At 37.5% G+C, this 21,111-nt stretch overlaps 1 protein-coding gene across 1 annotated transcript in view; it reads right to left on the reverse strand.

The window, feature by feature from the left end:
- Positions 1-21,111, reverse strand: part of SCAMP1 (secretory carrier membrane protein 1) — a 114,593-nt gene that overhangs the window by 38,005 nt on the left and 55,477 nt on the right. Inside the window, exons 3-6 of the mRNA XM_066381694.1 lie at positions 15,509-15,607; positions 14,318-14,426; positions 11,365-11,493; positions 5,331-5,490 (exon numbers count right to left, since the gene is read on the reverse strand). Coding sequence (XP_066237791.1) covers positions 5,331-5,490; positions 11,365-11,493; positions 14,318-14,426; positions 15,509-15,607 — 497 coding nt within the window. The remainder of the gene's footprint in view (positions 1-5,330; positions 5,491-11,364; positions 11,494-14,317; positions 14,427-15,508; positions 15,608-21,111) is intronic.

Consider the following 21,111-nt stretch of genomic DNA (forward strand, 5'->3'; position numbering starts at 1 on the left):
ATCCCCAATTTATATTCAACAAACTGAGGCACTAAGAGTTTTTACTTCATTTTTCTAGGAGCACACAAGTTTTAAATGGAAAAGCCTGAATTCTAACCCTTTCTTAGTATGTTTCCAATAGTTACACTTTTTCAACAACACATTGCCTCCTTAAGAATTATCTAATATTTACATAATGCTTAGTGATTTGTGGAAGTATAACATTAAGAACAAAAAAGCCCTGGCCAGCTGGCTCCATGGTAGAGCGTCGGCCGGCGTGTGGAAGTCCTGGGTTTGATTCCCGGTCAGCGCACATAGGAGAATCGCTCATCTGCTTCTCCACCCTTTCCCCTCTCCTTTCTCTCTCTCTCTCTCTCTCTTCCCCTCCTGCAGCCAAGGCTCCATTGGAACAAAGTTGGCCCAGGCACTGGGGATGGCTCCGTGGCCTCTGCCTCAGGCACTAGAATGGCTCTGGTTGCAACAGAGCAACGGCCCAGATGGGCAGAGCTGGTGGGCATGCCGGTGGATCCTGGTCAGGCGCATGCAGGAATCTGTCTGCCTGCCTCCCTGCTTCTCATTTTAAAAAAATACAAAACAAAACAAAAAAAGAACAAAGTTACAATCTTTTTAAAATATAAATTACAACTCCAATTTTAATTTTAATACCTAATAAACTTTTAAAAGCACATACACTTCAAACATTTCTGTATAATTCTTCAGATTCAGGCAACAGGATTACCTGATAGAAGACAGAGTCCTTTAAGTATAATCAATAAAAGAAGCTCTTGGTTGAAAACTAAGAGGCATCATATTCATATAGAACAGTTATACAGTTTGAAAACCATCTTTTCCATGAACTTCTAATATTCTGATGGTGCCAGTAAAAACAAGGTTTTTCCCAAATTTCAGAGAAAAATATTTAAAAATCTGAATGGTAATCCAAGAGAAGACTAACTTGAAAATAACTGATCTTATATTTAGAGAGATATCACTAAATATGATATCAACATTAAATTCCTTTGGAATTAAGGCATTTTTGGTGTTTTGAATATCATCCAATTTTTATATATGCATTCTACTACAAAGTTTTTAAACTGCCTACTTTTAAATAATTTGTTTTGCATTTCTAGAGAACATATAAGCATGTCTTCTTTGTATCTCCAGCCTAGCATACTGTCAGTGATTAATTTAACTTTAGGGTACTTAATATTTTCCAAATGTTTTTCAATCATAAGTTATCCATCTTAATAGTAATACTTTTCTAAAAGAATCAAAATTAAGAGAACTCAATAATAAAGTTACAAATGAAATACTGAAACAGAAATACAGATGAAAATAGAAAACCAACTTCTTACACATAATAACTTAAAAATGATTATTCCTAAAGAGTCTACCTTTATCACATTTAAAAATCATTATATGTAATTATCAGTTCTTAATCTTATATAAGATTATTGAATCATCAGTTAAATGTATACAAGTATTTCTATTTGTGTGTGTGTGTGTGTACTTTTCCGAAGCCAGAAACGGGGAGGCAGTCAGACAGACTCCCCGCATGCGCCCGACCAGGATCCACCCGGCACGCCCACCAGGGGGCGATGCTCTGCCCATTTTGGGGCATCGTTCTGCCGCAATCAGAGCCATTTTAGCACCTGAGGCAGGGGCCACAGAGCCATCCTCAGCACCTGGGCAAACTTTGCTCCAATGGAGTCTTGGCGGGAGGGGAACAGAGAGACAGAGAGAAAGGAGAGGGGGAAGGGTGGAGAAGCAGATGGGCGCTTCTCCTGTGTGCCCTGGCCGGGAATCGAACCTGGGACTCCTGCACGCCAGGCTGACGCTCTACCACTGAGCCAACCGGCCAGGGCCTACACAAGTATTTCAATGAGTTTTAAGGCTATTATACTTTAACTTAATTTATAATTCAGTAAAAGCAATTATACTTGTCTCAGGTTAGAGTTAATATAAAAAATGGTTTATTCAGCCATCATATTATTAAGCTAATTTCAAGTTCTTGATAACAAGGTTAATAGTTATTTTAAAAGGAATTTCTTGAGATACTAAATTTATTTACTTTTAGACTAAGTAAACAGGAGGCAAAAGAGCAGATAAACTATACATGGCAATTAAAAATACAATTCCAACTGACCAAGTGACAATAAACAAAGAATGAATCATTCTAGAATAAAGACTTTCTGATATGCCCTCCAGTTATTTTTAGCACTCCACCACAAAGCTAACAGCTTACTCTAGAAACTTGGACTTATTACTCATCTACAAGGAAAAAAATATTCCTCTGGGGAAAAAAAATATATAAATATTTATTTATGTCTATAACTATCTGTATGTACAGATATAGATATCCAATCACATTCTCAAACCTAATGCCGCCTCTAACTTAAATTTTTGCAATGATGGTTTATTCTAAAATCAACCCCGGCCACACTGTTCTTATTACTAACTAGTCTTTTCATCACATATAGGGAAATGTGGAGAAATAAAATTTGTAGTAAATAAATAATTTTATGACAGAGAAGGCTAACGTATCATTAGCCACAGAAGAATAAAACCTGAAAAACTTTTAAAAATCACTTTAGCTTCAGTCAGGGGTCTGATTAAAAAATAAATGTTTTCAATAACAACCTCTTTTAAGAAATGTGTGAACCTAGCTTAAAAGTTTCAGCTACCCATTTTCTACTGACTTACATAGTATGTTCAGATGCTTGTGTTTCATTTCTTAATCATCATTCTTAAAACTATAGTATGAAACACTTGTATTTCTGCTGACTCTGACCTTTCTCAAAAACAGAAATCCCTATCAAAACTGATCTCAAATAAAGTACCTATATGAATACACAAAATCACTTTAAAACCATATAATATAAATAATCATACCCAGTATACCTTCTTTGAAAGTTTCATAATTAAGGAAGAAATCTGTGATGAATAAATGTTTAACAAACTTTACTAAGTACTTCTGAAGAGACTTAAGACTCAGAAACACTTGGCAATCAGGATAAAGAAAATTCCCAATTTACACACTAAGATTTATTAATCATTTCAAATATTTTAATTTCAACTTTCCCCATAAAATTTTTTTCCTCTCAGTTCTGCTTCAAATAACAAAACCCAGATAATTAATATATTTGTGATATACTCTAAAGCAGTGATCCCCAACCTTTTTTGGGCCACGGACCGGTTTAATGTTAGAAAATATTTTCACGGACCAGCCTTTAGGGTGGGATGCATAAATGCACAAAATAGAATTATGAGACCGACGTAAAAACTGTGGTATTTTTAAATATAATTGTTGAACTTACGGGACAAGCCTCTCGCAGGTGTCCCCAAACTATGGCCCGCGGGCCGCATGCGGCCCCCTGAGGCCATTTATCCGGCCCCCCTCCGCACTTCCGGAAGGGGCACCTCTTTCATTGGTGGTCAGTGAGAGGAGCACAGTATGTGGCGGCCCTCCAACGGTCTGAGGGACAGTGAACTGGCCCCCTGTGTAAAAAGTTTGGGGACCCCTGGGTGAGTCTTAGATGGATGTAACAGAGAGACTCTGGTCATTTTTTAAAAATAAAACATCGTTCAGACTTAAATACAAATAAAACAAAAATAATGTAAGTTATTTATTCTTTCTCTGCGGACTGGTACCAAATGGCCCGGGGGTTGGGGACCACTGCTCTAAAGGGATGAGATATAGCTAAGAATTTAGACTACACATTAATAATTCCAGAAATAAAAATGTTCCTCAAAGCATTTTTATTTCAACTGGCAAAGAAAGTGAATAAAAGGAACTGAGTGACTTTGAGTAATAAAAGGCAAATAACTGGCTTTCAATAGTTTGTTTTGGCTACATTAGTCTCAAATGGATATATCCCCACTGCCACACACCAGTATCATTAAAGATATACTGATGACGTGATGAAAGTAGACAGTCTCAGAGGCCAGATGTCAAAAAATTAAAAATTAAAAAACCTTGTCAGCCAGGCTTAGATAATAAGGAAAAGACCAGCAGTAACTCTCTTCCTAGATCGTGATGGAGCAAACAGGTCCGTTTGCTGTATTCCAGCCCACATGTACAAGGATCCCTCGTCCCATTCCTTGACAAATTCCTGTATTTCAATATATCCAAAGGTTCTTTCATTTTCCCTCCTCCCTCTATTCTTTTCCCTTCATTTTATTTCTAACCAATTTAGTTTTCTTTCCAAATTCCCCAATCTTCTCGCTTTTTCTTTTTTTCCCCTCCGTTTACATATCTGGGTTTCCAATTTCATTTTCTGTGTGTGTAGCGGGGGAGGGGGGAGGGGTGGCGGTGGTCAACATTCCAGTTAATCAAAGAAATTTATGTTGAAATAGAAAAAAAAATTGAAACAATTAAATGTGGTCCTCCAATTTCCCTAATATATCTATACAGTACATGCCTATTTCATAATAATGCTGCCTCTCATTCATGAGAATTGAAAAAGGTTCATTATTCATAAATTAGCTTATCCAAATAAAAATGAATTGATAATTGAATATATGGACTCAAATAAGGCTATCATCTAAATCAGCATTTCCCAAAGTTTATGTCTTAAAGCAATAGACCAAAAAGGTACTCCACAAAATAATAATAATACTGTACTGCTACTAACAATCATGGTTTTATAGTCAAATCACAAAGCACACAAGCCTCTTAAATATTAAGAATCTAAGAAACCCTAAAATTAAGAAACCTGCTTAACTTTATTATCCAGCTATTCTCAAACTTAAGCTAATGAACCCCCTTTTCCACAACACCTACTAATATGCCACACAACATGCATTTATTAAAAGTTAATCCTAAGCAGTGATTAAAATATACCATGCAAAGTACACTTCATCATATAGTCTAAATAGTCTTAAATATTCCTGTCTTTTGAAAAACCAAAAGCGAATTTACACAAAAAATAATTACAAAGTTGCTAAGTAAAAATACTATACACTTTCAATATTACATGTATGTTTTACCTTACCTAGGTTCATTTAAGATTTATGCAATAATCACCACTTGTGATTTCTTTTTGAAGGAGGGAATGAAGAGCAAAATTTTTCTTAAATTATATCATATGGAATAGAATTTTTTCACAAATATTAAGACCTAAGGCCGCTCTCATTTTTCATTCATTCATTTTCTTATTTAATATTTCTGAAGTTGGAGAAAAAGTGGGATTTTATGACTTAAAAAAACTAATGAATACACAGGCATATGATATACAGATTTTTCTGAAAGTGTTATACAATAATAAAAAATTAACGAAAATCTGTCAATTTTCCCTTTAAGGTGTGGCACAAATTATTACTTCACAGGTTTTAAAGAACACACGTTTTACCTGAAAGCTCCGTATAGTGGTCTGTACCAACAGACAAATGAACAAGGAGTAAAAAGCAAGAACCACAGGATACTCAATCCAATATCAACCCCTCTTGCAGAATCAACACAAAACCAAGCCAAGCATCCGAAGATATTTAGAAACAGTGTTACAGCGTGGACTGTGGAATCAAAACACAAAAAAAGAAATGTTTACATTCAATTTATGAGTTCATTCAACAAAATTTATAAATGAAAAAAATACTTCCCAAGAGCAACTAAATTTTATTCTAATCCATGTTTTCATTCACTATTTCTCAAAATATTGTGGTTTCTTACGTGTTTGATTTGAAAATGGAGTAAGCACAGAAGAAGGTGTCCTAATACAATGCACTGTTTGGCAAAAATTCTTTTGGCCCTTTCCTAAAGAGCAAGTTACACAGTTAACCCAGAGAAGCACTACCTGAAAATGAGGTATGTCTCTTTATCTAAGGCCCAAAAAGAAAGTAGTTCCTGCCAAGAAAAGAACCAGGACTTGGGAGGAAAAAGATCCTACACTCAGAACTATATTTTTAGAGTGGGGCTGCACACATCTCACTGAGCAGATTATACACAGATGAGAAGGGTCCTATGCAATCTCATCACCATGACATTTCTAAGCAATAAAATTAGAATCACTGGACTAAAAATAACTAATACAGTAGAAATTTCCAGTGACTATATAATTTATAAGTATTATTCATCTTTTGTGTGTGTGTGGGACAGAGACAGAGAGAAAGACAAAGAGAGGGACAGATAGGGAAGACAGACAGGAAGGGAGAGATGTGAAGCATCAATTCTTTGTTGCGACTTCTTAGTTTCCTTAGTTGTTCATTGATTGCCTTCTGATACGTGCCTTGACTGGGGGGTGGGGGAGGCTACAGCAGAGTGAGTGACCCCTTGCTCAAGCCAGCAACTTTGGGCTCCAGCCAGCGACCTTTGGGCTCAAGCCAGCGACCATGGGGTCATGTCTATGATCTCACACTCAAGCTGGTGAGCCAGCACTCAAGCCAGATCAGCCTGTGCTCATGCCAGCAACCTCAGGGTTTCGAACCTGGGTCCTTTGTGTCCCAGTCCAACACTCTATCCACTGTGCAACCACCTGGTCAGGCAAGGATTATTCATCTTAATTGAGTTGTCCATTTTCTTTAAAGTCCTGGGATACAAACTGTGTTTTGGTAAAGGATTAAACTTATTAAAGAAAAAAAGTACACTATGATGCACTTCAACTCCTGTGGCAGGCCTTTCTTCAGTTAACACAAATAGATCTTGGTAAACTCTTATGTTAATAATTTACTTTCCCTGACAAATCAAAAACAAAAAAAATCTGAATAACATATAACTATACTATAATTCTGAAGAACTACATTTACTTGCTATAATTAATAACTTTAAGCACTTTCAAAAATTTATTCACTGTCTGAATATATTATAGAAAATAAATCTAGCCCTGGCCCATTGGCTTGGCAGTAGAGTGTAAAGCTGGCATGTGGAAGTGCCAGGTTCAATTCTCGATCATGGCACACAGGAGGAGAAACCATCTGCTTCTCCACTCCTCTTCCCTCTTTCCCCTTCTTTCTCTCTCCCCTACCCCTGCCCCCGCAGCTGGCTCAATTGTTAGAGCAAGTTGGCCCCAGGCACTGAGGATGACTCCATGGCCTCACCTCCCGCGCTAAAATAGCTCAGTTGCAGAGCAACAGAGCAGCAGCCCCAGATGGGCGAAGCATTACCCCTATATGGGGCTTGCTGGGTGGATCCTGGTCAGAGCACATGTGGGAATCTGTCTCTCTGTCCCTTTGCTAAGCTTACTGCGTCTCACTTAAAAAGAAAAGAAAAAAATTAATTATTTCAAAAGTTAAAATAATTTTAATATAAATTATCAATACAATAAAAATATACCAACAACTACTTAAATTTAAAATAACTAATGAGTTTGATCGCTGGAGTGGGACACAGAGGACCCAGGTTCAAAACCTCGAGGTCACTGGCTTAAACACTGGCTCACCAGCTTGAGCACCGGGTTGCTGGTTTGAGCATGGGATCACAGACATGACCCCATGGTCACTGGCTTGAGCTCAAGGTTGCTAGCTTGAGCAAGGGGTCACTTGCTCTGTTGTAGTCCCCCGGTCAAGGCACATATGAGAAAGCAATCAATGAACAACTAAGGAGACTAAAAAGCCACAATGAAGAACTGATGCTTCTCATCTCTCTCCCTTCCTGTCTGTCACTCTCTCTTTCTCTCTGTCACTAAATATATAAATAAAAATAAGAAATGAAAAACCTAGTGAATTTAAATAATTTTAAAATCTTAACAGACATTAAAAACAAACTTTAAAATCTCTTTAATCAAATAAAATTAATAACTAATGAAACAGGACACCTTCTAGGATGTCTCACCCAAATTTGCTCTCATTTAACAACCAGATAAATACACAATCTCTAGAGTAGATGAAAAAGCTCCAGAGGAAAAGATGTAGGTTTATAATGATATAATACTACTGAACTAATCAATCTGTTTGTTTCAATTTTTCAGTTATAGAAATGCAAGAGTTCTTTATAGCCTTAAAATTCCATTCCATTCTATTACCCAAGAATGACTTACTTTATTTCCATTAGGCTTTCTAATTCTCATGAATGCTAGTTTACTAACAAATTTACTCAAAATCTTTTGTCTCAAAATAAAAGTAATCCTATTTAGGACTTAAAAACAGAATTCAAAAAATATTCAGTGTTCAGGCCATTCTAACTCAAATATCAACCTTCAGAGAAATAATTTTTAAAAGTTTATTTACTAATCTGCTTAAAACAATATATGGGCCCTGGCCGGTTGGCTCAGTGGTAGAGCGTCGGCCTGGCGTGCAGGAGTCCCGGGTTTGATTCCCGGCGGCCAGGGCACACAGGAGAGGCGCCCATTTGCTTCTCCACCCCACCCCCTCTCCTTTCTCTCTGTCTCTCTCTTCCCTCCCGCAGCGAGGCTCTATTGGAGCAAAGATGGCCTGGGCGCTGGGGATGGCTCTGTGGATTCTGCCTCAGGTGCTAGAATGGCTCTGGACGCAACAGAGCAACGCCCCAGAAGGGCAAAGCATCGCCCCCTGGTGGGCATGCCGGGTGGATCCCGGTTGGGTGCATACGGGAGTCTGACTGCCTCCCCGTTTCCAGCTTCGGAAAAATGAAAAAAAACAACAAAAAAACCCCCAATATATGGATATTAGTACATATTTTAAAGTTCACAAAAACTCTTTCAGGTTTAAGTATAAAAATATCAGTTTAAGTTTGTGTAATCTACTTTTCTAAGTGTCTTCTTAGTAACCAACAATTATAATCAGAAAGATACTTATTTGCACTCCGATGAAGAGTAAAATATTTAGGCCTATGTACTAAACAATCAGTCCACTTATAGAGATCAAAAAACATACAGAAAGCCAAGACAATGTGAAATGCATTCCATGTTGCTACTTTCAACCCAATTGCAATCCACTTATTGGATTCCAAAGCAGAACACTAATGAAATATTTAGGCCATTTTGTTTACATGATTTGCAAGTTGAATGACTCTTCTACATATAAAATTTGCTCTATTAAGCAAGCAAACTCTGGTATTAGTGGACCTAAATTTGTAACTATCACTTCTGCTTGTTAAGGTCTGTAGTACAATATAGACACCAAACATAAACAGCTTTATAATATCAATAGTATAGTATCTTCTTTACTAATTGGTCTTTACTGTAACTGGCTTATTTTTATTTTTTCTTTCTGTTTCTTTAAAATCAAAAGTACACTAAAAAAAGGCTGAGATTCACTTCACAATGATATTTCTAATTGCTTCAGTTCCTTTATAAGTAAATTATTCACTTCAATTAAGGTACTTCTGAAAACATAGCTGCATCACATTTGGGTTTTAAACTACTTCTTCATTTTGGTACTAGTTTAACACATAAATCTAGACCAGTGGTTCTCAACCTGTGGGTCGCGACCCCGGCGGGGGTCAAACGACCAAAACACAGGGGTCGCCTAAAGCCATCGGAAAATACATATTTATTATACAATGCATTTTAAAATAAAATATGTATTTCCGATGGCTTTTGGCGACCCGTGTTTTGGTCGTTCGACCCCTGCCGGGATCGCGACCCACAGGTTGAGAACCGCCGGTCTAGACTCTGTGCTTTGAAGTCAAGCTATCTAACTCCAACATTATCTCCTGTGTAATCTTGGGCAAGTTACTCATATTCTCTGTGATTTAGTTTCCTTATCCATAAGACTAGATAATACAGTACCTACTTCATAGTACAGTTACAATTTAATAACAATATATATAAGTGATTAGCACTGTGACCTGCACAAAGTAAATCCTCAATAAATAGTTATTTATCATTATAATTATCATTACAGTGTGAAAGTATTAGTCAACTCCAAAATCAGTAACAGGTTGACACTTCTTGAAAATAACTTATTTAACTACCTTCTCCTCTATGAAATGTAGAGGCATTACTAAGCTGATACTAGATCTTACTTTGTTTCAGGTAATACTTCTTCAAATCAGAACCTTAACTGGAATCTTGAGCCCTCTTTGAATACAATTAACAGATCTGCCAACTAAACAGAATTGAGAAAAAGTATAGCCAACTATATCATTTTTAAGAACCTCAGAAAGTTGTATATTCTAAGACAAAACAGACCTATTTTGAAACAATCAGCATTGATAAAGCAGTAATCATTCAATTAAAAATCACCTTCCCATTCAATCTCTATTTACTAAATTCCTTATTGAATTATCTTACAACCCCATCCCTACCATCAAAATATGTTTTTCACTAAGACAAAGAACTTATATCTAAAATGCTAGGCCAATTTTTGCCCATTAAAAAAATTATTATCTATGTATTTCCATATATTATATTGATTAAATAAAATATGGATTGGTTAACATGTATATACATGGAATCAAAATATTTAATGTTAACAATGTATAACACTTACTGACACTGGGAATTCAGCAAAAGATAATAGATCAATAATGAAGTATCAAAAATAAAATTAAAATAAGGGTTAAAAATTTACTATCCATAAGGAATTGCTTCTCACAGTCCAGAGCAACTACACATATGTGAAGAATGTGCCTAAAAGATTTTGAAGAAAATTACCTCATAGATCTGGAAAGAAACAAAGGCTCCCTAATCAAACAGTATAAACATAAATCATCTTCTTCAAGAAGGCACCCTACAAATTATCCATTAACCCAGAGATTGTACAGGTGAAAAGATGCAACAGCTACCTCTCCTACTGATATAACGGTATTAAATAGGACTGAAACTACTGTTTGCAATGAAAATGAAACAGAGTAAATGGGAATTCTGTGTAAACACAGCGAACTACTTAACAGCTTGACATTTTCTTTTAGCGTTCCATGACTTAATTATACTCAAAGCAATGTGAGCATCACAACTTAAAATTTACATCCTAATGTCCTGTTCAATAAAACATGTGTATTAATTAGGTCCTTTTAACAACAGAAGCATTCATTCCCACTTGAAAATAAAGTGTAAATTGGGTTCAAAGCTATAAGAAACTATAAGAAATATCAGTTTATGATAATGATAATACAATATTTTATATCCCTTTTTAAAAATAATCATAATGCTTTAATAGAATTTTAATGACCTTCATTAGCATAAAAATAGTATGCATATTTTTTCAAAGCAAATATTGCCCAGATAAGATTTTTCCAAGGAAAAGGGGTTACTGCATAATATTAGTATCTACCTGACAGAGAAGTCCTTTCCTCAAAAGAAGGCCAGTTCTCAAGATAGAGGTTTTCCTCAGCTAAGAACTTAAGATTATCACATATAGTACAATTTTGAAGTACCCAAATATATATTTCACTATGAAAATTAAAACATCTATAGAAAAGACCAATTAATGATACTATCCTTAATATATGAATTTCAAAAAAAAAATGGTTGACTTTGACAATAAAATATAAGCTTTGTTTCACAAATATATAATTTATTCTGTACTCACACATCCACAAGTAGTACATAATCTTTACTGTCTTCTGGAATTCTATAGGAATGTCTACAGAAAAATCCTGATAGAAACAAGGTCCCACAGGAAAATTGCTAGGAAGAGGTGGCCAATTATTTTTTCTGCCTGCAAAATTTAAAAGGAAAATTAGGACAATTATGTGCTGTTCCTATTTTTTAGTTTCAGAATAAAGAACATTATCCATTGTTTTAGTAGGTGTTTTACAAATATAACAGTGTATTCTAAATTCTTGGAACTCTGAAAGTTAGTCTTTATATAATTTAAAATTTTTCCCAGAATCACTTTAGAAAACATTAGATGGTAAAGTAATTTTCCAGTGTCATATAATATTTATCAGGAATCATTTATATATTTCCAGTTGAAACAAGAAAAGAAAAAAAAGAGCTTAGGGACACATACCCTGTGACTCTGCCCTAAAAACAAATTTATTTCAGAGTCCCAAGAGTCTGGCTCTCATGTGCAAGCATGCAGTTTTTAATTTCTATAATTTCTTTCTCAGCATCTTAAATCTTTCAATATAATTCCTAATCTGTGTGGAAAAGGAAAACTCAGCTTTTGAATATTCTGAGTTTTCTACCATTAACTCCATGAAAAAACACAAGAGTAACCAACACCAAAGTATTAAATTCAGAGTTCCCAAATTCTCAAAAAAAATAATTTCCAAATGACATATAAGCAAATTACAAAATTATTGAGAAAACATGAAACAGTCTTAAGAAAGATGCTAAGGAATTAAAGCATCTTCAAAAATCTAAAGAGCCTGACCAGGCAGTGGCACAGTAGATAGAGCGTCGGACTGGGTCGCGAAGATCCAGGTTCAAAACTCTAACATCGCCGGCTTGAGCACAGGCTCATCTGGCTTGAGCCCAAGGTCACTGGCTTGAGCAAGTGGTCACTTGCTCTGTTGTAGCCCCCGGGTCATATGAGAAAAGCAATCAGTGAACAACTAAGGTGCCGCAACAAAGAATTGATGTTTCTCATCTCTCTCCCTTCCTGTCTGTCTGTCCCTATCCGTCCCTGTCTCTGTCCCTCTCTGTCACCAAAAAAAAAAAAAAAAAAAAAAAAACTAAAGAAAAACCAAATTCAAACTGGAAGGGAAAAAATGTATCTATATTAAAAAATTACGTTGAAAATAGAGAAGCGGTAGAGGAAATATAAAATTAAAGCAAGAATTCAAACATTAAAAATAGCCATTAAATAACATCTAAAGGGCCCTGGCCGGTTGGCTCAGCGGTAGAGCGTCGGCCTGGCGTGCGGGGGACCCGGGTTTGATTCCCGGCCAGGGCACATAGGAGAAGCACCCATTTGCTTCTCCACCCCTCCCTCCTTCCTCTCTGTCTCTCTCTTCCCCTCCCGCAGCCAAGGCTCCATTGGAGCAAGGATGGCGCGGGCGCTGGGGATGGCTCCTTGGCCTCTGTCCCAGGCGCTAGAGTGGCTCTGGTCGCGGCAGAGCGACGCCCCGGAGGGGCAGAGCATCGCCCCCTGGTGGGCAGAGCGTGGCCCCTGGTGGGCGTGCCAGGTGGATCCCGGTAGGGCGCATGCGGGAGTCTGTCTGACTGTCTCTCCCCGTTTCCAGCTTCAGAAAAATACAAAAACAAACAAACAAACAAAAAAAAACATCTAAAGGCCATTTTCTCATTTTAGATATTATAACCCCACAACTTCTTAAAATTAGATTTTGCATAGATTTTACATATCAGGAAAATGTTCATAGCAGTAAAAAAGCATGACCTATTTCTGATTCCCTAACATGTCTCCACAGTTTATCATTCTTTTCAAATTTCACATAGTTTATACATTCTCATGCAAGTCTCATACTATGTGAGAAGCAGCAGAGCACAACAATAAAGAACAAGGCTCTAGAACTAGAAGAGCCTAGCCACTTATATCTAGGACACCTTGGGCAACATATTCAACGACATGAAGACTTTTTTCTACATCTGAAAAAGGAGAATTACAACTACACCATCCTTCACTGAATTGTACTGAGGATTAAATATATAACATACTATGAATCTAACTCTTAATTTCCCACTCTTTGTTACACCCTTTACTAAAATTATCTCTCATAGAAATAACTTGTATTATTAGTTAATACTAAGGAAATACAATAAATTTTAGTTATAGGTATTTCAGAAACACTGATCTCTCAATTACACCTTTAGTTTCTCCTTTTAGAAGTGCTGTCTCTGATGTTGCAAACAAGAAAATGGCACAGGATAAGTGAGTCCTCAGGAGACCCTGGATTTACACCTTCTAGGATAAGGAAAAAACAGACCATTTATTACTGCTGTCTGTCAGTCCATCACTCTCCCAGATATACTAGCAATGACTTATCTAGCTCTCTTACCTCGTCTAACCAGACACTATTAGCTTTCCCTAAAATACTCCCTTGGTAGTAGTCATAGCTTGAATAGATTTCATAACTAATAATCAACTCAATCGAGCATTTATTTCTTTAGCATCATTGAAATACCCTAAGCTTCCAAGTCATCACAGACATATTTCTTTAACATGATTGACAGATACAATATAGTTGTGAGGACAGGAATAGATCATCTAAAACTAGGCTAATTAAGAGTTAAATGTAGGGCACAATCTCATGCAACTCATAAAGTTTCATTAGTCGCAAAGAGAGACAGAGTGCATAATCAAAGGCACCTGGCCTTAGAATAAACCAAAATTCTCATATTCGAATTCCCTTTCTATGTGATAAGGCTAACACTGTTCTAATCTATCAGAGACTATGCAAATTAGCCAAGATCAAAGAGCTACAGGTTATCAAGTAGAAAATCTGTTGTATCTGCTCTCCTTGCTAAAAGAAGAATGCAGGGCAGAGTTTTGTTCACAAACCAAATGACCTAGAGTCAGTGCAGGCATATTTTCAAGTGTTTCAAGTCACTCGTATGTCAAACATCTTGTATACTACCATGTTGACTGAGGTTCTGCATTTCTCGTTCTCGACGATCTAATTCTGCTGCTTTTCTTTCTAGCTCTTCCTGGCGCTTAAGAAGTTCAGCTTGGGCCAAGGCATGTTCCTAAACAAAAAACAGTAAGTGAACAGGCTGTTATAAGTATAAAATATTATAACACTGATCTGCTATCTCCTACTCCTCCTTCTACTATGTTAGAAACCTAATTCAGATGCTCTTCCAAAATACAGAAATTCACTAAAAATTACAGTTTCAGAAAATATTATACAGATATTTGGCCCATTTAGGTCTTTTGGTTATGAAACCCTTAATGGGAATGTTGGGCACATTAGGACAGGAAAAAATTCTAAGAGTAGTCAGGATATTAAGGTAATTGGGAAAATGAAATTAAGGTGATCTTTGTGCCTAAATGAGTGAATAACAGAGAAAGGAAAGAGTTGAGGAAAATAGACAAATGAAGAAAAGAGCAACCGAATTGGCTCTTATGAGTAGGGTTAAATGGTACAATAAGGTTCCCAAGCAAAAATTTATAATCTCTTATTTTTATAAAATAATGAGGTGAAAGAAGGATATGGTTAAGAAATTTTTATTTTTTATTTTTGGTGCAGAGACAGAGTCAGAGAGGGACAGATACGGAGGGACAGACAGACAGGAAGGGAGAGCGATGAGAAACATCAATTCTTCATTGTGGTTCCTTAGTTGTTCATTGGTTAATTTCTCATACGTGCCCTGACCGGGGGGCTACAGCACACCAAGTGACCCCTTGCTCGAGCCAGTGACCTTGGGCTCAAGCTGGTGAGCTTTGCTCAAGCCAGATGAGCCCTTGCTCAAGCTGGCGACCTTGGGGTCTCGAACCTGGGTCCTCCACATCCCAGTTCAATGCTCTATCCACTGCGCCACCGCCTGGTCGGGCAAGAAATTCTGATCTATAAAAATTTCACTATAAAAATTGTACAGCAAGGTAATAGATGAATTCAGTAACTGCTAATCATGGAATAAAGTACATATTATCAGCTGAAAAAGATACATAAGTATTATAGATTCAAGATGTATGAGTATTATAGACTCAAAAGTAAGTTAAAAATTAAACAATAAGAAATGCAATGAATAAGAATTATTTTGCTCTGAAAGTAAATGATACTGTTATTGTAATTTCCAATATGAATTTAAATGTAACATAAACTAACCTTTGCAATCTGTGTATAAGCTGGATGTTCCTCTGTTGGTTTCATTATTGCTGGTTGTGTACTGGGTACATTAGGCATTTTTACATTGCCTGGTGGAGGCTAGGAAGATTAAGAAAAGGGCAAATTATATAACAGAGATCTAACTTTAACTTCTTTCAAAAGGCATAATACCAAAAAAAAGGCAAAATGTCAAGAACTGCCTATCTTCCTCTCCTACCTTCTCATAGTCAAGTGTGTGGCAAAAACCTGTTTAAGCTAAGCTCTCCACCTCCATTTTCTCCTTCATTTCTGTACTCTTCAATCTGGGTACTACTACCTCTAATACTTCACCACACACTACTCTAAAATCCCATGTTAAAAAGAAAACAAACTTTGAGTTATTTCTTTTTAGCAAAATATACATAGCACTGAACTAAATGATTTACACCAATGTTAACAATTGAAATATAGAAAAGAAAGGCTCTTAGCATGAGTAATTTTTAGCAGAACTTACTTTCTCTAAAACAAAGAGACTTTTAGCAGAACTTACTTTTTCTAAAAGACTCCCTTACCCCTGGCCTTAGGGCTGGTTTCCCAGGCTGTGGCCTTGGATAGTTCTGCAAAGTTGCAGAGGTTCCCAGAATGTTCCTGCCTGAGTTAATCCTATAGATAAACATTGTAAGAGAGCTTGTTTCACTGCTTTGTTTTACTGCTAGGCTTCCCTTCCTCCCCATTCTCCAATCAGCATGTAATTTTGTCTTTAAAAGCTAGCCCCAGACTGTGTTTGAGCATGATTTGAATGACTTCGGGTCTCCATGTGGTCGCAGGCTTTAAAATAAAGACTCCTTAATTTGGCTACTTAATTGTGTGGCAAAACATCTGTTTCTCGCTGTTCTGATACAACACAATCAACTCTTCCCTTTTAAAAAGGCTACATGCAAGTGCCCTAAAAGGATAGTTCTTGATAGAATCCCACTAATACCCCTTGAAAAGAGTTAAGACGGGATACTTCAGATAGATGTAAAATAAACTGCACAACCTCCACTTTGCCAATGAGGATCATCAGTATTTGAAAGCTCGAAATTTGTTATAATAAATGTAACAAAATATTACTAATCAGAACACACAAAGAATGGTTAAAAATCCACAGAAATACAAATGCTAATAGAAAAATGGGCAAAAGAACTGAACAGAGAATACAAAGAAAACAGAAATGGCCAATAAAATTATAAACTCAACCTCACTGGTAATGAAGAAGTGAAAAATGGTGACATATATTTTCACAACCATAAGATAGAAAAACACAAAGCCTGAAATACCAAAATTTGGAATTATAGTATATACACAATGATGTTACATATAAAAATTAAAGCATATAACCAAGATAGCATTTCAAATAAATGCTAGTGGGACAATTATTTAAATGTTTTGGAGGGCGGGAATCAGATTCCCTTATCTCTCCAGAATAAATTCCAAATGGATTAAAGTCCACTGTAAAAAAAGGGAGGGAGGGAAGGAGGGAGGGAGGGAGGGAGGGGAAAAGTAAAAAGAAAAGATAAAGGAAACTAAAAAGACACTAGAATATAATCTGGTACACACAACAGAAATGATTATCTGACCGTGGACTGGAGAAAAGCCATTCTAAACATTTAGACAAGGTAAAAAGAAAGAAATCATAATGAAAATGTAATATACATGACTACATAAAAATTTAGAACTTTGATAATATAAAGTATTTTATAAGCAAGATTACAGGACAAAATTTAAATAATAAATATGTCAATTATTTAATATCTTTCATATGTACAAATTAGTAAAAAAATAACATGTTATAGGGGAATATGAATTTTTAAAAAATCTTAACAGGCAACTTATAAAAGATAAAAGAAAAATAAACATAAGAAATGTCAACCTCATTAGTAATCAAAGAAATGCAAATTTCACCTAATTATTTTTAAATGATTATTACTATACAATTACCACCACATTTTGGAAAAGATGCAGTAAAATGGATATTCTTGGCCCTAGCCGGTTGGCTCAGCGGTAGAGTGTCGGCCTAGCGTGCGGAGGACCCGGGTTCGATTCCCGGCCAGGGCACACAGGAGAAGCGCCCATTTGCTTCTCTACCCCTCCGCCGCGCTTTCCTCTCTGTCTCTCTCTTCCCCTCCCGCAGCCAAGGCTCCATTGGAGCAAAGATGGCCCGGGCGCTGGGGATGGCTCTGTGGCCTCTGCCCCAGGCGCTAGAGTGGCTCTGGTGCAACATGGCGACGCCCAGGATGGGCAGAGCATCGCCCCCTGGTGGGCAGAGCGTCGCCCCATGGTGGGCGTGCCGGGTGGATCCCGGTCGGGCGCATGCGGGAGTCTGACTGTCTCTCCCTGTTTCCAGCTTTAGAAAAATGAAAAAATAAATAAATAAAATGGATATTCTTACACACTAATAGAAGGAGCATAAACTAATTCATAACTAATCCTGGAGTATAATTTGGCATTATGTGCAAGAGCCACAGAAGTATTTCTACCCTATGACCCATAAATAGCTAGTCTTAAAAAATAACTCAAGATATGCACAAATGTGTGTATTTTTAAGATGCTCACTATAGCATTATTTATAAAAGCAAAAAGTTAGAAAGAATCCAACTGTCCTTAATTTGTTTAGATACTTGTGATACATCTATAAAACATATAGTATATTATGCAGGTACAGTATTTAAAAGTTCTGGAAAACATTTAGTAAGATGGGGAAAGCTTATACCAATAATAAATGATAAAACTAAGAGTCCCGCATGCACCTGACTGGGATCCACCAGCATGCCCACGAGAGGGCGATGCTCTGCCCATCTAGGCCCTCGCTCCAATGCAACCGGAGCTCATTCCAGCACCTGAAGTGGAGGCCAGGGAGCCATCCTCAGCACCCAGGCCAACTTTGCTCCAATGGAGCCTTGGCTGTGGGAGGGGAAGAGAGAGGGAGGAAGGAGAGGGGGAGGGGTGGAGAAGCAGACGGGCGCTTCTCCTGTGTGCTCTGGCCGGGAATCGAACCCAAGACCTCACACACAGGGCCGACGCTATACCGCTGAGCCAACTGGCCAGGGCCTATATATTTTTATTTATTCATTTTAGAGTGAAGGGGGGGGAGCAGGAAGTATCAATTCCCATGTGTCTTGACCAGGCAAACCCAGGGTTTCAAATCGGCGACCTCGGCATTCTACGTCAACACTTTATCCACTGCGCCACCACAGGTCAGGCCTCTTTTTCTTATTTTTTATCTCCACTACAATCTGTTGTTACACAAAGGATTATAAATGTTCTGTTCTAACCCAGTATCTCATATTAATAGGCAAAAACACTATAGCTAATCAGTCCTAACTGTTCAACTAAAAAAGCATAGTCCTAAAGTCTCACTCTCTTGGTTTAATGTGTAGCAACAACAAAACAATAATCAAATACAATGCCTGACCAAGTTAGTTTGGCAACATAGTCCAGAAAAAGCACAGAAGAAAGAACCCAACCCAGTTGAAACCTTATTATAAATTCTTCAGTTTTGAGTGGCAAACGAAGTATTAAGGATGAAGGTTGGGTTAGAGCTAGTAATTGATAGATTTGATGTCACAACTGTTTGTGGTATGTCAATGATGAGAAATGCTGGAAAGGTACAAATTTCTAAGAGCAGATATCAAGGATAGCTGTAATCCTGATAATTTCCTCAAATTTGCAGACATCAGTAGATTTCTGTTCAGCTCTGGGATCCAGTATTTTCTTCAACCACAACATACTTAATTAGCCACCTCAAGCCAAGTACAGCTATTGCCATAATATTTTTTAAGACTTTATTCATTTTAGTGAGGACACAGAGAGAGAGAGAGGGAAGGGAGGAGCAGGAAGCATCATTTCCCGTATGTGCCTTGACCAGGCAAGCCCAGAGTTTTGAACTGGCGACCTCAGCATTCCAGGTCGATGCTTTATCCCACTGCACCACCACAGGTCAGGCTGTTGCCATTATATTAAAGACCCATTCTGATGATTGCTCCTTGTTCTTTTCCAACTGCTTACTCCTACACATATGAGTAAAAAAAAAAAAAAAAATTAACGAATCCACTCAAGACTTCCATTTCTGGCAACATAGCAGACAACGCATTGTAGTAAACCCCCAATACGTAAAACCTAAAAGTGAGAGATCAAGTTTTATTTAAATAATATTTTAAATACATAACTTAGCTGACAGGAAATCTTGGGATGGCAGAAAGTAAAAAAAACTGCAAATCCAAACAAAGAAGAGCCTTGACCTTGATGTCATGCCATTCACAAAATCACTAGGGTTTAATAAGTTGGAGAAAAAAGTTGAGAAGCCATGCAAGCTAAAATCAATCTGACGCACCTCCATAAAGCCAGGTCTCCCTACAAAAGTATCATAATATGCTCAGCCCTAACCAAGTAGCTCAGTTGGTTAGAGTGTCATCCCAACATGCCGAGGTTGCAAGTTCAATTCCCAGTCAGGGTACATACAAGAATTAACCAATGAATGCATAAATAAGTAGAACAACAAATCGATGTCTCTCTGTGTCTCTCTCTCTCTTTCCTTTTCTCTCTCTGTAAAAATCAATATTTTTTTTAAAAAAGCAACATTCTTAGTGGATAAGAAAACTAGGCCCTGGCTGGTTAGCTCAGTGGTAGAGCTTCGACCCGATGTGTGGAAGTCCCAGGTTCGATTCCTGGTCTGGGCACACAGGAGAAACAACCATCTACTTCTCCACCCCTCCTCCTCTTCCCCTCATGCAGCCATGGTTCAAATGGTTCTGGCAAAGTTGGTCCTAGGCATGAGAATGGTTCCATGGCCACACATCAGGTGCTAATAGCTCAGTTGCCAAGCAACTGAGCAGTGGCCCAGACAGGCAGAGCCTGGTAGGGGGCTTGCCAGGTGGATCCCAGTCAGGGTGGTTGCAGGAGTCTCTCTGCCTCCCTGCCTCTCACTTAATAAAAAAGAAAAAAAGAAAACTAGCTACTTCACAGAGAGAAACAGTAGGACTATTTGCTTGTCTAGCACTTGACTCAGGATAAAATAAGGAAGGGAGGGAGGGGGAAAGGAAGGAACAGAGGGACGGAGGGATGGAAAGAAAAAGGGAGGGAGAGGGGGCGGACAAGGGAAGGGAGGGAGGGAGGAGTAAAAATAAATAATACTTCATCAAAACCTACAAAACTTGAAGTCTTTTCACACTACCAACATTGAAAAAATAATCCAAGCTAAAATTCCATTTCAAAGGATCCCAGATTGGCAATGACCTAAGGCACTTGGGGAAAAGTAGAAGAACATACTTAAAACTGGGCTTCAAAAAATCTTCACAGTTAAAAATCTTCAAGAAACTTGCTCATGATTTAAACACAGAAGGAGACAAGCCACCATGAGCATATAAACTAAAAAATAAGACATGTGGTATATAAATATAAATAGATACGTTTAATAAAAAATAAAAATAAGGCCTGACCAGGAAGTGGTGCAGTGGATAGAGCATCAGACTGGGACTCAAAGGACCTAAGTTCAAAACCCTGAGGTCTCTGGCTTGAGTGTGGGATCATAGACATGACCCCATGGTTGCTGGTTTGAGCCCAAAGGTCACTGGCTTAAGCCCAAG

The sequence above is a fragment of the Saccopteryx leptura genome, chromosome 4 (assembly GCF_036850995.1).
Source record: "Saccopteryx leptura isolate mSacLep1 chromosome 4, mSacLep1_pri_phased_curated, whole genome shotgun sequence".
Classification (NCBI taxonomy): Eukaryota; Metazoa; Chordata; class Mammalia; order Chiroptera; family Emballonuridae; genus Saccopteryx; species Saccopteryx leptura.